Source organism: Miniopterus natalensis, chromosome 5 (genome assembly GCF_054644295.1).
Source record: "Miniopterus natalensis isolate mMinNat1 chromosome 5, mMinNat1.hap1, whole genome shotgun sequence".
Classification (NCBI taxonomy): Eukaryota; Metazoa; Chordata; class Mammalia; order Chiroptera; family Miniopteridae; genus Miniopterus; species Miniopterus natalensis.
In genome coordinates this window covers 17,951,345-17,969,950 of record NC_142085.1, presented here as the reverse complement: position 1 = coordinate 17,969,950, position 18,606 = coordinate 17,951,345, and the positions used below count along the sequence as shown (strand labels likewise).

The 18,606-nt window shown below is 47.1% G+C and overlaps 1 protein-coding gene across 2 annotated transcripts in view; it reads left to right on the top strand.

The window, feature by feature from the left end:
• CLIC5 (CLIC family member 5) overlaps positions 1–18,606 on the top strand; it is a 136,901-nt gene that overhangs the window by 92,589 nt on the left and 25,706 nt on the right. For both annotated transcript variants that reach the window (XM_016212695.2, XM_087817124.1), the window contains exons 2-4: positions 4,039–4,148; positions 8,017–8,142; positions 15,288–15,394. In XM_016212695.2, coding sequence (XP_016068181.2) covers positions 4,039–4,148; positions 8,017–8,142; positions 15,288–15,394 — 343 coding nt within the window. The remainder of the gene's footprint in view (positions 1–4,038; positions 4,149–8,016; positions 8,143–15,287; positions 15,395–18,606) is intronic.

Sequence of the window (18,606 nt, the reverse complement as noted above, 5' to 3'; positions counted from 1 at the left end):
GTTTGCCATTAGCTGTGCACCATTCTACTTCCCACGTTTGCATTAGTTTCCTGCGGCTGCCATAACCAATTGCCGTAAACTGTGTGGCTTATAGCAATAGAAATTTATTCTCTCGAAGTCTGAAATCTGGAAGTTTGAAATCAAGGTATCAGCAAGGCCATACTTTGTCCAAAGTCTCTGGGGAAGAATCCTTTTCTTGGCTCTTTTAGCTTCTGGAATTTTCTGGGAATCCTTGGGGTTCCTTGGTTTGTAGATGCATTGCTCCAGTCTCTGCCCCTGTCTTCTTATAAGGACACCAGTCATATTTAAGGTCCACCCTAATTCTATGTGACTTAATTTTAACTTGATCTCATCTGTAAATACCTTATTTCCAAATAAGGTCACACTCACAGGTTCTGGGCGGACATGAATTTGGGGGAAACATTATTCAAACTAGTACACCCCTTTGTGCCTGTCTCTAGCCCCTCGTGCTCAGAGCCTGTTTGGACCGAAGTCCGTCTGGATTTTCTCTCACACCCTTCAGGGCCTGAGGTCCCACTGAGCCTCACTTTGTTCTTCTTGGTTGATATTTCAAGTGGTTGCCACAAGCTCACCACAGTTAACCCATGAATTTAACAAATGGTTTATTCAGGCCATGGGACTGGTGAATTGTGAAGGAGGGAAAGAAAAAGCTGAACAATTAAATAGTATAGAAGCAAATAACCCACTTAAAAATGGGCTAAGGACTTGAACAGGCATTTCTCCAAAAAAGACAAAATGGCCAGCAGGGATATGAAAAATATGTTCAACATCAATAATTATCAGGGGGAATGCAAATCAAAACCACAATGAAATAGCACCTCATGCTGGTCAGGAAGCCTAGGCTGTTATCGAGAAAAACAAAAGGCAAGTTTTCGGTGAGGAAGCGGAGCAACTGAAACACTGCACACTGCTGGTGGGAATGCAGACTGGTGCGGCCGCCCTGGAAACAGCGTGGAGGGTCTTAAAAAATTAAAAACAGAACTATCATCTGGTCCATTAATTCCACTTCTGAGTATTTCTCCAAAAGAATTGAAATCAGGATCTCAAAGAGATATCAGCACTCGCATGTCCATGCAGCACTATCCGCAACAGCTAAGGTGTGCTGACAGCCTCAATGCCCGTTGACAGATGAAGGGAGAAAGAAGGTGTGGCCCCTCAGCCTTACAAAAGAGGAAATCCTGGGATATGTGAAACATGGATGCACCTCAAAGACATTAGCCACGAGATCAGTCGGTCACAGAAGGACGACTACTACCTGATTCCATTTGTACCAAGTATCTAAAATAAGCCAAAGTCATAGAGCCAAAGAGCGGAATGGTGGTAGCCAGGGGCAGGGGAGGGGGAAATGGGGAGCTACTCTTCAACGGGCAGGAACTTTCAGGGTGGCAGGATGAATAAGCTCTAGGGGCCTCTGTATACACTGTACCTACAGTCAACAGGAGGATTGTACAGTCAGAAGTTGTTCAGAGCATAGATCTCGTGGTAAGTGTTCTTACCGCAATAACAGAAAAGAAAGCAAAAGAAGCTCAGCGAGGGATGTAAAGACCGTGGAGGTAAATGAAGGACCTGCACACATTATTTTTATTGGTCCTTTGGCAATTCTCATTTTCCAAGCCTAGAATCATAATTTAAGACAATGATGGAAGTGTGAGGAGCTGTGACAGCCACCAGCCTCTACACCTGTACATGGCTGGCTGAGGGCACGTGGACCAAAGGCTAGGACCCATGCATGCACTTACAGCATCTCCCAACTCTGTGACCTTGAGGGGACATGTTACCTGTCTGGGTCTTCAGGTTGGACGCTGGGCATGGTGGTTAGGAGCTCTGGATCTGAAGCCAGATTCCCTGGGCTCGATCCTGGGACCTCGAGGCCAGTTGCTTCCCCTCTCTGTGCCTCAGGTTCCACATTTGTAAAAAGGTGATAATATTCCACTTCTCATAGGAATAAATGAATTAGTAATATATGAAAAGCATTTAGAACAATGCCTGACAACATAGAAATCAGTTATCTTTACTATCATTATTATATAATTTTTTTGGCCAGCTAACAAGAATTGCAGTAGTTTACTGGTTCCTCCTTCAGTTCCCTTATACCCCCTCACTGCCATGCCACCAGAGGTAAAACAGAGGCCAGTATGTGAACATGGCTTTTGTTTTGTTATTTTTAATCCTTCACTTGTTCCTTACATTATAACCAGCCCTGGGGAAAAGTTCCTTTGTTACGATGTCTTAAAGGACCAAGACCCAGGTACCTGCTGAGCGAGTCCTTCTGGGAAGGTTCCTAGGGAACTGACATCATCAGCTCAAGTCAGCTCAAGCTATTATTAAATTAATAGTGGCCCGCCTGAGAGTGGCTTTATCGGTAACTCGAGCCCTGTGGGCAGGCGCACCTGTGCCCTCGCATCTTTCAGATTTCATATGCCGGAGCCCGCGGCCTCTTAGCTGCTCGGGTGGGTCCGTTTCCAGCACTGGGGAAAAATGAGAACTGATTAAGGATGGGGCTCTTGGTGTAGTTGAGAGAGAGGTAAAATAACTGTAATTTCATAGCAATTACCTACAAGCAACACCGGCAAAGGCGCCAGTTTCCCATTATAAACCCGAGCCTCTGCTGGGAGCGATTTGCAAGGCAGAAAGAAGCACACAATTGGGCTCTCAGTATGAAAGGAGGCCTCGCCCCTCTCTATTCAGAGGCCACAGCAGAACAAACCTCAGGGGGAAATAATGTGTTGAGCTTTGGGAATGCATTTTTTTCCTCCTTGGCTTTAAAAAAAAAAAAAAAAATCTTAATAAGTCCTTATTTCAGTATGTTAGTTGGATTGCTTGCAGCTTGGGGAGGAAGCCCCGGGGGCCTTCCTTCTCCCTCCCTGTCAGAGGAGCGGGGGCCTGGGCCACCAGATGAGGCCAAGGTGTCTAGGGGAGCCAGCAGCAAACCAGACAGAGTTGGTGACCTCTCCCTCTAAGTACCATGTCAGGGATAAAAAAACGCTCCTGGGAAATAAATTACATAGCGATCAGTTCTGCAACCTTTCTGTTTGGGAATGGATTCTTATAAAATTCATGTCTGCAACCCACTCAGAAGTAAAGATAGACTCGCCTTTCAGACATTAAAAAGCAAAAACATAAAACATGTTCCCCGGGAAGGGGAAGTGTGATGAGCAGAAGCATGCGAGGACTCGGTAATGCTGCCTGGTGTTACATACACGTTCCTTCTATCCCCCACGCAGCCCACAGAAGGTCATAAGTTCCCTAACTAAATGCATTTTTTAATCCCCCGTGCAATTTTCTCCAGCGCCTTGCACATAATCGATAGTCAATATGCATTCATTCAGTAAAAGGATAATTTAAAATGAATGGTTTATTGACACTGAAGGTCAAGTACTAGTCAGAACTAAGTCTGTTGATTAAAGTCCTGAGTCTGCTGACTAGTGAGATATAGGGAGATAAGGTCAAAGTCTGAGGTATCTGCACTCATGGCACCCTCACAGAGCAAGGGCCAGAGGGTTAGAGAGGGTAAAGTACCGGGGAACATATTTTGGTTAGGTAGAGCCAAAGAAAATAATTTCTAATGGTTAGAACTGTCCTCAGAATGTGCTACTTTGAGAGAGATAAATTACTGGGTAGTGGAGACAGTCAAGCACAGACTAGATCGTTACTTGGGGTGCAGCAGTTGGTGGTCCAGTATCATTGGTGTTAGACTATGTCATACTGAATTTTCTTTCTCCCTGAGATGTTAGGGTTCTGTGGTTTCAGAAAGTTATGACTCTACATAATCACCATGCTGGAAACTCAAATTCTGTTCAGCACATATTTATTGAGCTCCTTACCCTGTGCCAGGCATTGCCCTGCATAGACACTAGGAAGACAGGGATGAATGATACGGGTTAACTGCCCTTTGAAATTAGGCTGGTACATGGTTTTAGTGAGTTCTCTTGAGACCATTGTTTAGAGTTGGAATCCTCTATTTATTTTTGCTAATATGCACTTCCCAACTCAGGACTCTGCTTCTCTCTTTTCTAGGCTGGAATCGATGGGGAAAGCATTGGCAACTGTCCCTTCTCTCAGCGTCTCTTTATGATCCTCTGGCTGAAAGGAGTCGTGTTCAATGTCACTACTGTGGATCTAAAAAGGTAAAAGATGCTCTATTAATGAGGACTATGTTTAGCTGCAGGAACAGAAGACCTTCCATGAGGGAGGGGACAAGCCTTCCCATGGCTCCTGGCAGCCTCCTGCTCACACCTTGGCCAGACCCCTAGTCATAAGAGAGGCTGCAAAAGCCAGTACCTCTCTTAGGGCTGAGCACTTCGCTGCCCAGATTAGCCAAGTTCAGTTAGCAAGGAAAAAGGAGGGAATGGGCGTTCGACATGCAGTAGAGAGTGTCTGGCACGGCGATACACACGGGCACCCTAAAATCCAGGAGTTGGCCATTCCCATAGTTCTAGGGTCCCCATCCTGGGGGACCCTAGCAGGGCTTCGGGGGTGAGAGTTGAGTTTCCAGGGAGTTAGGATCCAGACCATTTCTCCTGCTCCCTTCCCGTCTTTATAATTCCTTAGTGTGAGAGCTCTGGATTACACGCAGAGTGGAAAGTTACTAGTGTTCCTTTTTTAAATGCCTGGTGAAAATACCAGGCATCGTTTACTTTCAGGAGCCACACTCTTTTTGTCCTTTATTATTTTCAATCAGTTTATTCAATATTATTTTGTATTAACCCACACTTTTCCATCTTGTTTTCTGTTTCCTCTCTACTGCTTATCCTTTAAATGTGGAATTTAACACTCTCTGAGCGTTTTTCATATACCTTGACTTTCTTCCCTGTTAGCTTAGCATCTTCTCTTAGTCACCTTTATATAAATTATCCTGTACCCAGAACGCTGCTATCTTCTACATATGTCTACTTGCGGTTTTCTATTATCACTTCAAAATCTATATGGAGAAAATTATATCTGCTGCTCTTCCTTTGAGTTGGGCTCCCCTCCTGAATTCCTCTGTTCGCCCACTTTCTAGGCTGAAATGTTTCCAGCTCCCTTCTCTGGCCACCTCCTTTGTCAATCAGTCACCGGTCCGGGGCATCCGCCCACTGTGCTCTCCCACCTCCAAGTGCTCTAGCTTGTTCTCACAGCCCACACCTGGTTCAGGTCCCAGAGCTGCCAGATGGATGGTTGGATTGTTCTGCAAACTGGTCTTCCCTCCAGATCCTTCTGGGTTCCTCCTCTCTCTCTCTCTCTCTCTCTCTCTCTCTCTCTCATTTTTAATGTTGTCATAAGGTTATTTTTCCTAAAATGATTCCCTAATCACGTGGCTTCCCTGGCTCAGGACACCCCTGCCGCTTCCCAGTGCCTGTGGAATGACTCATCTGCTGCCTTCCTTTGTCTTTGTCTTTCCCTTGGTTCTTCCCAACGTCCTCCCCAGCACCTCCATGAGCTATGGCCTCTGTCGGGTTGGACTGCCTTCTGCTGCGTGTGTTCTCTCTGGCCTCCAGCCCTTGGCTAGGATGTTACCTCTGTCTCACAGAGGCTGTCCCCACTCTCCTGAATGGACAGATTGTCCCAGGGCCCCATGCAGCTCAGCCCCTCCCCTGGGAAGCCACCCCCTCCCACCCCCTGCTCTCAGACTCGTCTATCACTCCAGCCTCCCTCCAGACTCCCCCAGCACCTACTGTCCACATTGCCTGGCATCATCATTCAGTATTTCACCAACTCTGGTGTCTATAGTCCCAACACTTTACAACTGGTGAGTGCTTTTCTATGAAAAATATCACACAACAGATGACCTTGTGGAGGTCTCACTTCTTCATTTTATATAAGGAAATCGAGATGGACACATTGAAATGATTCTCCCAAGGTGCCTTCTAGAATGGAGGAGCTGCTTCTAAGGACCTGGTCTTCTTGGTTCAAGCACCATGCTGTTCACAACACACCAGCTCTGAAGTTTGTTTTGGCCTTTGAATGAGACCTTAAGTCCCTCAAGAAGAGGCTGGGTCATGTGTTGTGTGGTTTTTTAAAAGTTTTCTTGTATCTGCCATAGCAGCTGATTTATTCAGAACCCCAGCGAATATCTGTCAAATAAATGCATGTGCGCCTGCTATGAAGTTACTGTCTGTGACAACTAAAGAGCGTGGACTCTCTTCCAGTTTGAAAGAATAGCTTCCTTCCGTGGAGAAGAGGAGGCCTCCGGATTATCACCCATACGCATGGGCTTGTATGTTACCCGGAGCTCAGAGGGGAGAGGGAGCCACCCAGCATTCCTCACATGCTTATGGTGTTCCCTCCTATCTGTTATCACATCTGAGCCAGCCAACACCCTTGCTGTAGACAGCAAGTATCGCCACTCCTGTTTTATAGATAAGGAAACTTTCCTACTGCAATCAAAAAGTTACAATATGCTAAAAGAGGTTTAGCAGTCTCTAAGAAAACTGATTTCATATCCTGGCAGCACCATTTATTTGCTGAGTGACCTTGAACAAGTCACCTTACTTTGGTGAGCCTCGATTTTCTCACCTGTAGGATGCAGTGCCTTGCTTAGGGTCACTGTGGGGAGTTAGTGAGCAGGCCGTGGGAAGCATTTACATGCAGCCCTGGGCCTGGCTCAGAGGAAGAGCGCCACGCGTGTTGGCGATTCTCAGCATCCTCCCTGCCCTCGTGGAGCTGGCGATCAGTCAGGGGAGGACTGGTGCACATTCATTAACCCATGAATTTGACTTGGCAATGTGTAATTTAAATGCTAAGTATCTAATTTCAACCATAAATGCTGTAGAGGGCCAGCAAAGACAGAGGACCGAAGCATCCACTGCCAATGTCCGGGGAGCCTCAGCAGCCGTGGGCAATTCTTCCCAAAGATGCCCAACTCCAGAGGCCACTATTATCTTGGGTCACGGGGGGGGGGGGGAATCTCTGTATCTTTTTAAGCCACAGAAAGGTAATTGCGAAAAAATAAAATCTGTATAGATTCCCCTGCCCAGCTGAGAACCCAAGCATTGCCGCCTGTGTCAGCTCTGAAAAAAAAAGGAGGTAAAGAATGTTCTTTCATTGTCTGAAGTGAGGGACACGCACAAAGCAAACAAAAGGACTGAGGAAATTAGATTTTAAAAGTACTTTCAGCCGCAGTGGTCTGAGGAGCTCCAAGTGCCCAGCGCAGCCGGGCGGTGAGTGTGTCCTGGGGACGGTAGGGGAGTGGCACCGTAACTGAAATTCCTCTCTTCCCCTCCCAAACCCATTACGCCAGGAATTTTTCATTACAGACGCCTCTCCTCCCATCGTTTACTTTTCTTCAGTTCCTTCATCTGATGTTTTCCCCCCGGGACTCCCACGAGAAGTGTGGCATCTCTCAGAGAGCATTCGGGGTGAATGTGGGTTTCGGGCCCTGCTTGTGCTATTTGTTCCCTTCCTACCCCTTGCTCAGGGCACCCTCTCCCTCGCCCCATCTGCCAACCCTTCTTCCCCTGACTTGGCTCCATCCCTGCTCCTGAATTCTGACCAGTTGGTGGAAGCCTGAGCACACGGGTGGGTGGGCATGGACAGGGCCCCCCGTCAAACTCAAGGTCACTGCCTTCCTGTTGAATATGCCCTTGAGAACACAGATGACACTTCTTAGTGTGAAAGTGCGATGATTGCATTCATTAGTATATATAAAGTTTGGAATTCTGGATTAGCCAATTGTGCATTTAAGCTAAATGGTGAAGGAACTTTTGAAGCAGAGCCCAGCCTCTGCCCTGAGTACTGAAAGCGTGGCCCTAACTGAGATCGTCACCTGTCATTGCTCTCTCTCCTTAATAGTGCTCGACTCCTTCCTCTGAGCTCGCCCCTCTCTCAGGGACTTCCTGTGTGACACCGCATCCCTCTGAACCTCCCCAGCCCCCCCGCCCTACACTGTAAGTTAAGCCTGCTGACGGGCAGGTTGAACAGCACAGGGAGTCTAATTTACGATAAGCCCCAGGTGTCCCTGAACTCACGCGAGGTGCCCTGGTGTGAGCCACCCCCTGAGTCTTGCTCTCTCTGCAGAAAGCCAGCCGACCTGCACAACCTGGCCCCCGGCACCCACCCGCCCTTCCTGACCTTCAACGGGGATGTCAAGACGGACGTCAACAAGATCGAGGAGTTCCTGGAGGAGACTCTGACCCCTGAGAAGTAAGGAGCCGTTTATTTCCTCAGCTAAGGATGGGGAGGGGGCCTGTGGGAACTGAAACTATCAGTGTTCCCTCTGAGGAGGCAGATTCCAAAGGACCCTCATTGATTGGGAGCGCAGGACCCTCTTTTCAAAGAGAGAGCCTGGGGCGCCCCTGCTCACCCCCTCCACAAAGTCCAGCTCCAAGAGTGGGTGCCCCTGTAATGGAGCAGGCCACTCCCCCTAATCAGGATGACTTCAGGAGCGCTGGGAAGTTAGCAGCCCTCCATCTCTCTGTCCCCTGTCCCTCTGTCCCCCTAAAGAAGTCCTCTCTCCACTTCGCTTTGCCTGGAAGACCCCCCAAGTGAGGGCAACGTTTCCCTCATTTCAGAAGGAGAGCTGACGGCTAATGAAATGAAAACTAGCCAGGAGAGCGGCAACCTATGACTTAAAACCACACCAAGGTGTAAGTGAGTCGTAAATCCGACCAGGTCTGGTCTGAGCTGGTAATTAAATATGAGAAAACCGACCGAAAGCAGCATCTCTTCTGAAAATGAGCACAGGGAGGGGAGAGGCCAGAGGCTAGAGGTTCCGCCGGGCGAATGAGCTGCTCCTGGTGGGAAACAGGAGTAAAGAGGAGGCAGAGGCAGGTGAATTCTAAAAGTCTCCAGAAACTAGACTTGTTCATTATACTGAATTGTAATTGGGGATTAAAACAACCTCAAAAGGTTTTTTTGTTTTTGTTTTTTAATAGAAAAATAATATTACATATAGAGTTGGGATTTTATCCTGTAGGTTAAATGGAAAAGTTCTAAGCACAAGTGCTGGAGAGTCAGTTTTCAGGCTTACTTGTGGGGTGGGGGTTCCTGGAGGTAAGAGGGACAGAGGATAGAAGAGTTGGAGGTGGAGGGATCAATTGGGAGAGCCCTGGTGTGTGGCTCAGCTGGTTGGAGCGTTGTCCTGTACACAGAAAGGTCTCGGGTTCAATTCCCGGTCAGGGTACACACCCAGATTTTGGGTTCGACACCCCACCTGCCTGGTCAGGGTGTGTGCATGAGGCAATCAATGGATGCTTCTCTCTCTCCCTCTCCCTTCCTCTTTCTCTAAAATTAATTTTAAAAATATTTAGGTAAGGATTAAAGAAAACAAAAGAAATTAATTGGGAGAAGCTAATTGGTGATGGTCCAGGTAAGACAGACTGGAGGGCTGAGCTATGCAAGTGACAGTGACATGGAGGAGAGGGGTAGGAAGGATTCAGGAGATACTCAGCAGGTAAAGCCTGTGAGACTTTACTAAAATCCACCACCTTGCATTTATTTTAAAGTTTTATTGATTTATCAACACTTATATTGCCCTCATATTGCCCTTACTTTGTGCAGCTCAGGAGATGGGAAATCATCCTCACTTTAGAGTTGGGGAAACTGAGGCATGGAAAGGTTGAGTAACTTGCCTAAGATCATACACCTAGCAAATCATTGTGAAAACTCCCAGTCGTGCTCGAATTAAGACTTGAACATGTATAAATTCTTCTTTAAAAGTATCCTTTGTTACCCAGATTAGAGCAATTAACTTTCACACTAAGAATGGGACCAGGCTCACTGGAAGTAGCTGAGTGTAGACTTTAAATAAGTACATTAAGCAAATTAGCTGAGCAGCCCCACCCATAACACCCAGCTCAGCCACTCAGGTCTCTGAACTGGTCATAGACCACTTTGCTGAGAGGGGCCCCAGGGGGCCCAGGCTCCATTCCTCTCCCTTGGGACTGGACCTTATGGTTGGCACTGGTTTCTTAGGAGGGAATGGGGAATAGAAGCAGCGAGGAGCACAGTGTCCCTCTTGGTCCTTTGCCAGGCGGATGGATGGAAGTGTGTGGGGACTGGACTGAGCTGAGCCTTGACACCTCAGGTCCACTCCTGATTCTGCCAGTGATGTGCTATGACCCCTTGAACCAGATCCTCTCCACTTTGGGCCTCAATTAGCCTCCTCTGTGAAAAGGTGACCCCAGAGCCCTTTCTGCTCTCAGATTCTTCACCCCCATCCTCGCCAGGCCCCCTGTCCAGCTGTGCCTTTCCCAGCTGTTTCTATAACTCAGAGGTCTCCAGTCTATATCTACAATGGGACTAAGGGGGCCCATGTGACCCCTGGAAGTGTATGCCCCACGTGAGTGAGTACAATCTTCCAGAGGAGGGCCATCATCAGATTTATTATTATTTCATCAGATTCTGAAATTTCCATCACCCCAATAGAGCTAAGATGTCTCCTCCCACCTCCCGTCCACCCACGTTACCTGTCCTGAGTTCTACAGCCTCTGGTCTGGGTCTTTTTCTGGACTGCATTTGTATGTAGGAGCTTTTACTAAGTGCCTTCCTGCCACGTCAGTGGCCCCATCACCCACAACACCCAGCTAGCAGAACCTTGAAACTGTTAAAACACATACAACTTCAGAAGGCCGCCAAGGTGGGGGCCCTAGTGATGAGACCATTCACCATTCCAGAGCCCTCAGGAGTGTCCCTCAGATGCCTTGGTACAGGTCAGACTGGGGCACATGCCACAGTTACTTCCCGGTATGTGTCACCAAGCCAATGCCACAATCCCACAACGGGAGACCCGCCTTTCTGCCTACAACAAGCCACCAGCCTCTGCCAGCTTCCCACTGACCTGAGATGGGAGGTTGGTGGCCTGAGTCCTGAGGTCCTGGAGGAGCAAAGCCTGACCTGGCTCTGCAGGGGGCAGCAACTCCCCCACAACTGTTCAGGGAGCCCTGGTCGGCCATGTGTTTCTCATCACTCCGCTGTTTGTAAAAGCTGCCAGAGAGCCAAGAAATTGTGGGAGACTTTTTCCCCTTAGCTTTATTTTTTAAAGGAAAAAAACACACACATACAAACACTCCAACAATTTTTAAAAATAATCACATTTGGTCCCACAAAGCATTTGGTGTTGAAATGAGGAACCCAGGAAGTCTCAAACAGTCTCTAAATTAGACTAACTTCCATTCCTTTCCTTAGACTGACCCAGTTAGCACTCAACAGGGAGGCACTGGGACTAGCACTGGTCCTTACCTGTGACCTCTGTGGAATGGCCCAACTGATAGGACTCAGAACCCAGAGTCAAGAGACCTTACTCCGGCCACCCTTCTACAGTGTGTCTTACAACCTTGGACAAGCCCCTGTCCTGCTCAGACCCTCCCAATTTTCTCATCTCTGAAAGGAGGGGGTGAAACTACCTGGTCTGTAAGATGCTTTTCAGCAAAAGTTCTGTGATTCCATGAGTTTTTCTAAGTGCTTTTCCAGAGCTGATTGTTGTTTTAAACAACCCTGCTGTATAGATGCTGTGATAAAAATTCAGTGGGGAGCAGTAAACTGATTGTTTAGTTACATGGCACGGCATGCAGTTAGTCAACTAGCAAGATATTACTGAGCGTTAACAGGGTTCAGAACACTGCCAGAGTTGGAAGACACTTTGAATTCATTATTTTAAGAAATGTTTACAGATATCTCAGAAGAATATTCTTCTAACCCTCTGGGAGATGGAGAAACAGCCTCAATACCAAAGACCGAATGGCATAGTGGCTATGAGTATAGACTTTGGAGTCAGAAAAATGAGTTCTAATCTGCACCACTAGGTTGTGCTGCAGTAACAAATTAGCCGCAAGATCTCAGTAGTTGAGCAGAACGTGGCTTTATTTCTCACTCATGCAACAACGGAATGGGTAGTGTGGCCCTCTCCCATCTTTAGCTCTTGGAATACATTTCCTTCAAGGCTCCTTCAGCAGGGAAAGAGAGAGAAAAAAGATCATGCAAAAATGATCTTTTAAGGGCAAGGGCTGTGAGTGGTTACATCACTTCCCCTCCCATCCTATTGGCGACAATCCAGTCACATGACCCCAACCTCACTGAGAGGGAGAAGCTGGGAAATGCAGAGAAGCACATAGATACTTACTGACCATGAGTGGTCTCTGCTACAGGTAAATTACTTAATTTAAAAGTGTATAATATTTAATTCTCACATCTATAGAATGATGACTATAATGTTGATCTCGAGGGACTATTATAGAAGATAGTGCTGCTTAGCCTAGTGATGGACATCGAGTAAGAGCTCATTAAATAGCAGCTTGAAGAGTTAGAAAAAGAGATCGGTTCCTCTTTTGTGACTATCTCCCAGATCCACTTATAAGGACAATTGGTGAGCTTGGATCTTAAAACCACAGATCCCAGTGGGTGTCTTTTAATGAATAAGCTAGATTTCGTCTACCTCCAAGGCTCATTTTCTTAAGCAGCAGACACAGAACAAGGCAAGCACACAGTCAAGGAGCAGAAGAGTCAGAAGCATTTACTTGCTTCTCAAGTGAAGCTTTGGTGAGGCGAGGAAGTAGGAATAATGAAAGGACAGAGGGGAAGTCCATCCACTTTTCAGCTCATTAGAAAAAGGGAGGGTCAATGCTCAAGCTGCTCAGGAGCCCCTGAAATCAGCACAGGTCACTCCATGAGGACAGGAAGACTGACTGACTCTTTTTCTCCAGTGTAGTCCCAACATCAGAGTCAAGGCCTGACCCCTGGTAGGCACTTACTGCATGTTGATTTAATTGCACTGGGGCCCTTCTGTTCAGTGGCATGGCGATCAATGTCTATAGTCAATGAGAAGCCAGTTGGGACTCCAGGCCAGTCAGAGCACTTCCTTCTGCAATCATATATATATTTTTTGCTACTACTTACAAAAGAAAGGTTTATTTTTGATGAGAGGCCAACTGTTTTACTTCCAAGAATGAAGCTTAAGTGCATGTCTAAGATGAATGCATTTGAAATAAGATATCTTAAAAAGAGTAGAGAGAAATTTTCATTAATTAAAGGAGAGTTTGGCAAACTTTGCTATAAAGAGCCAGACAGTGAGTATGTTCAGCTTTGTGGGCCATATAGTCTCTGTCACAACTCCAGTCTTATAAAGCGAAAGCAGCCATAGACAATGGGTAAATGAACAGACATGACTGTGTTCCAATGTAATTTTATTAATGAATACTGAAATTTGAATTTCATGTTATTTTCACACGTCACAAGATAACATCCCTCTTCTGATTTTGTTTTGATCACGTAAAAGTGTAAAAACTATTCTTAGCTCCTGGAGGTACATAAGCAGATGTTGGGCTGGACTTGGCCTATTGGCTGTAGATTGCTAACCTCTGAGTTAGAGACATTCACCGTTCCCTGACTGTCACCAGGCCACATCGCAACCTTATTTCAATGATGTTTCTATGAATGAAACACTATTCTCTAGCCTTTTGGAAAAAGGGAATGGACTCTATAGCCCACCTATTGCTTATTTAAAATATAGTGTAAATATGGAGCTAAAATAAATATGCTTAATATCCTGTATAGTAACCCCCCCAAATCTAGTTACCAAAATCTGTGAGGTTAATATTTGAAGACACAGTTCCCATAAGGACAAACTTCAAATGGGACATTATGCTATACAGCAAGGTCTCAATTAGTTCTAGTGCTTAGAAAACAGCGCTACCGAGGTCTCCCTGAACATGTAGCCCTTTGTCATCCATTGTGGATTGGGTACCACCACCCATGTTTGGCTCATACTGATCATGAAGAAATGATCAGATTACTGGAAGTGTGAACAAATGAGGACATTAAAAAAAACCTAACAAACCCAAACCCAAATGAAAATGCAATTTCTAGGCCCTCCTCTCTTTACATTATTACCTTATCAAGCAAAAACAAAGCATTTGGCATATATTAATAACGTAAGGCAATCAATTCTAAGAGCATGCCAGATTCTATGTGCGAAGGTAAAAATAGGAAAGGGTTTTCCTAAATTCCCATGTCTTGGTAGATTACTTAGCATCTTGCAGTAAAGCTTGTTTTGTGCCTGCAATCAGAGCAGATGAACTTGATAATTCCCCGTACACTCAGGAAGACAGGCATGTGTGCAGAACCCATGCAGAGCGCCCCCTCCTGGTGGATGGAGAGAGTTCAGCCACGGTGTTCTGCCAAGCCTCAGCAAGGGTTTGGGGGCTTTGGAGGTAGAACAGTCTATCTGAAATTAAACAGCTACCTAACATGGCCCAAGAGTGGACAGTCCTAGCTAATGGGCCAGTGGAGGAGCAGGAAAAAACGAAAGAACAACAAATAATTTTTAAAGGCTTTTTGGTTCAAGTTTTTTAAAACATTAAACAAAAAAACCCATTTTGCTTTCAAATATAAAGCAACCAAACAGTTCCCAGTTGACAGCTATTCACCCAGAGATCACAAAGGTTCACAGACTTGATAATAATTATAACCAAGCAACTGTCTTACATCTCCTCTCACCCCTGCCAGGCCATACACATAAAATGCTTGTGAAATAACTTTTTAAAATCATAATTGCTCATTTGAAATGAATGGTGTGGATGGAGGGGTCAAAGCCATGTATTCTCACACAAGCAAGTTTATCTCATTCTGTCTCAAGAACTGTTATCTCAATGGTAAACAGTCCTAACCCCAGTTTGCCTTTTAAATTCTGGCTTCAAAATGAAAGGATGTGTAAGCGAGAGGGGCTGGAGCCTTGCAAATTTGTATCTACCCTTGGAAGTTAAACAACTGAAAACCCTCGTCCTGCTGATGGAGCCCGGTACTGATCTTATTACTGCACACAAGTAAGGAGTGTGCAGAGGATATTTCAGAAAAGGACCACGCGCATCCTTCTTTTCAGGAAATGGTTTCGAGGCCTCGGTGCCAAGCTGCCTAGCATCTCCTTGCTCCAAGAATTAGCTCTGCGCCGCCAAGATATAATCACAGGCCTGGGGGTGGGTAGTTATTTTAATGTGCATTGGGGACCTATCAGAGATCTCACCTGATACAGAAGTAACCTTGTTCAGAATTTTGATCCGGGCCTTTTATTGGTGCATTGGTGCTGGTGGTCCAGGAAGAGGACACTTCTGGGCCCTCCGAGTGGTGTTCTGGTTCCTGCCTCCTGACTGTGTCCCCTCAGGCTGCTTGCTGGCCTGTTTTTCTCTGTCAGCGACCTAGGGCTGAGACACCTACCCTCCCTAATGGATGGGAGTAAAACCCAAAAAGATTAGTGGATCCAGCTAGAAACAGGAGTGTTGCTTGTGATGGGGACAGATTCTCCCTTAAAGGAGCTCCTGGTTCTCACTGATCCTAGAACCCCACGTCTTTCATTCCAGGTACCCCAAACTGGCTGCAAAACACCGGGAATCCAACACAGCAGGCATTGACATCTTCTCCAAGTTCTCTGCCTACATAAAAAACACGAAGCAGCAAAACAACGCTGGTGAGTGAGTCCCTGCCACCAAGACCGCCTGGCAGCACTGTCCCTGCCCAGGGCATCTCAGGTACTCGGGCCAGAGAGGCACCTGGGAGCAATGCTGCTTGTTGTTCCCCCACCCCATGTCCCCCTGGACACAGGGGAGGGGGCTGTAGATCCTGCCTTCTGGCTAGTGCAGGAGACAAGGCCATAGGCTTTACTGCTGGGCTGCGGGGAGGGATGCAGTGTGTGTTCCGAGCCAACCTTAGTGCGTAGAAGGGTCCCACCTCCGCGTGCTATGGTCTGTTTGTCCTAAATTCACAACCCTGCCTGTGTCCTCAGGAAGTCCTGTTGAAACAACAGCTTCCTCTGGTCCCTAAAAGACTTCTTGGGTGGTTGTCAGAGGCCATGGTGGGACAACGTAGTCACCTCTGTGGCGAATGCTGAAGGCAGAGCCTGGCCGGCTGCATTCTCCCCACTGCAGGTGCAGAGGGTGCTGGGAAGCCACCTCTCAAAGCCCGGCTCTCCCTCCATCTGGCCTTGGCTACAGGGCTCAGGGCTCGGCTCTCTTGGGCTGCTTCTCAGAGGGCTTTGACTGCCTCATTTAAGCTCACAGTACTTTCAGTCCCTCCTTTGGCATTGTCCTTCCAGAATTAACCAAAGTGATTCAAACAGAACTATCAAATTGAGCATGCAGAGCACCTAAAGAACTGTTAGGCCCTAGAGAATAAAAGGAACACGGGGGAGAAAGTTTACTTGCCCTCTGAACAGGAGAGTGAATGAGAGAGCCATAGGCGGGAGCCTGGATGGAGCCTAGCACAGAGCCAGAGTAAGCACCTCGGGCGTCTCTGTGGGTGAATGGCCATCAGATAAACACACAGTGGACCGAAACCAGGTGGCACCTCACAGATGCTCCGGGGGCTCAGAGGAGAAAAGCGTCTCTTTAGACCAGCGATTTGCAACCACTGTGCCACAAAAATTTTTAAAACATGCAATATCTGACTATTTAGTGAGAGGTACTGACCTTGTTTCCCTTAGACTGTCAAATAGAAAAATGACAACCGTCAACACAGCAATAGCTGTCCTGTGTGAATGAGGCAAAATTGTATCTATTTTTTTGTTCGATAGGTTAAAAACATGTATTTTGGTGTGCCGCAGAATTTTAGTAATTAGTTTATGTGTGCCCTGAGATGAGAAAGGGTGAAAATCAGTGCTTTAGACCCAGGTGACCAGGAAAGGCAGCCAGGCGTGGCTGAAAGAGAAGAAATTTGGGCAGGCAGGCACACGGTTGGTGCAGCGGGAAGTAAATAAGCCGGCAAGAGTTACTGAGGACCTCGATAGTGCCAGGCACAGAACTAGATTCTAGAAAAATAACTAGAAAAAGACCCTCCCATTCTCTGAGGCCTGGTTGAGGCAGAAAAAAAGGCTTACATTCACAAAATGTCAAGTAACAAGACAGGAGGTAAATGATGACTTAATTCAAAGGGAGTTTGAAGAGCTGATTAACTGTCGTGCGAAAAGGAGAAACAATATCTGCCAAAGGTGTTCAGAGCAGGAAGAATTTACCTTCAGGGACTTTGAGAAAGCTCCTTGAAAAAGTTCCAACTGGGCCATAAAAATTAAAAGGGAGTCAGTTGTCTGGAAGCATTGGGTGGATGTTGCAGGGAGGGTGGGGAAAGCCCAGCAACAGAGACCAGGAAAAGTGGTCAGAGCCTGCGGTGCCAGCCTGGGAGAGTGGATTTTATGGAAGGGGCAATGGCAGCCTTTAGAGGTGTATGAGGAGGTACTATACGGAGAGTGACCTTTTAGGCAACAGAAGAAGAAGGAGGTGGAAAATATTTTAAATATATCCAGCGTCCTTGTTTTTCTGCCTTTGGACCCTGTGATGGGTTGAGTAGTGTTCCCTACAAATTCATGTCCACCTGGGACTTCAGAGTGTGGCCTGATTTGGAAGTAGGGCCTTTGCAGATGTAATTAGTAAAGAGTCTTCAGATGAGATCACCATGGATTTAGTATGGTCCCTAAATCCTATGACTGGTGCCAGTATCAAAAGAGGAGAGGACACACAGAGACATAGGGCAGAAGGCCATGTGCAGACAGAGCAGAGGTTGGAGGGCGGCAGTCACAAGCTAAGGAGCCCTTGGGGCCCCCAGAGGCTCAAAGAGACAAGAAAGCCTTCGCCTCTAGAGCCTGGGGAAGGAGCGTGGCCCTGCCGACACCTTGATTTTGGACTTCTGGCCTCTAAAACTGAGAAGATAGATTTCCATGGTTGTAAGCCACTCAGTTTGTGGTGCTTTGCTGTGGCCATCCTGGGAAGCTCATGTGGCCCTTCACAGCCGTCGTGTGAAAGGACAGATACTGCCACTTTCCCAGCTGAGGACTCAGAGGCAAACGAGAGGACCAGGGGCTTGTCCCCGTGTCCTCGCCTCCCCTCAAACCCCGCAGGGCTGGCTCTCTGCTCTAGTGTTCAGATTCCACATCCAGCGCCCTTGCCTCTCAGCCACAAATATCTTCCTTCATGCTTGTCAAAGCGCCCTCAGAAAGTTTATCTCATCTGAGCTGTCCAGATTTTTCAAGTTATAAACGGTATTTACATATTATCCGAACTTACAGTCCTCCCGCCCCCAAAGCCAAAGCTATGGTTTCCACTGAGCATCGAGTATCAATTTCTTATAAATTCCACACTGGCCAACGTTCATTGTTTTCCCTTCTTCTATTTCACCGTTTTTCTCCGCGATGGTTTTGCCCTTGTGATTCCTTCTCCCCCTCACTCATTTGCACATTTCCAAGCTCCTGCAGTTTTGCTTCCCCGGAGTCTGTCCCCAGATCAAAGTTCCTGGCGCTGTTCTCTTCTGCTTTTTAACGAGACGCCACGTGTTCGTCCTTCAATGTAACCGTTGTAGCCCACTCGCGCCCCTTCCCCTTCACTTTTCCTTTGTTGACCCCATAGCCCCTGGTTATGGTCAAAGGGTCCAAGGGTTCTTAGGCTTAGCAGCCAGAGGTCAAGTGTCCTGCAGAAAGCAGCCGTGGCCCTGCCCACAGCAGAGTCCCGAGTCCCCTGAGGCGGTCCACACCCCCTCTCTGCCCCGAGGAGGGACAGCGCTGCACTGGGCTTAGATTTGGCTACAGGAGGCCCTGCTCTGGGCCCCGCACATCACTCGTTCCATCTAGCAAGGAAAAGGGATGTCGTTTGTTCAGTATTGAAGATCTGGAGTGTTCTGAAGCAGGATTGCGGGAGG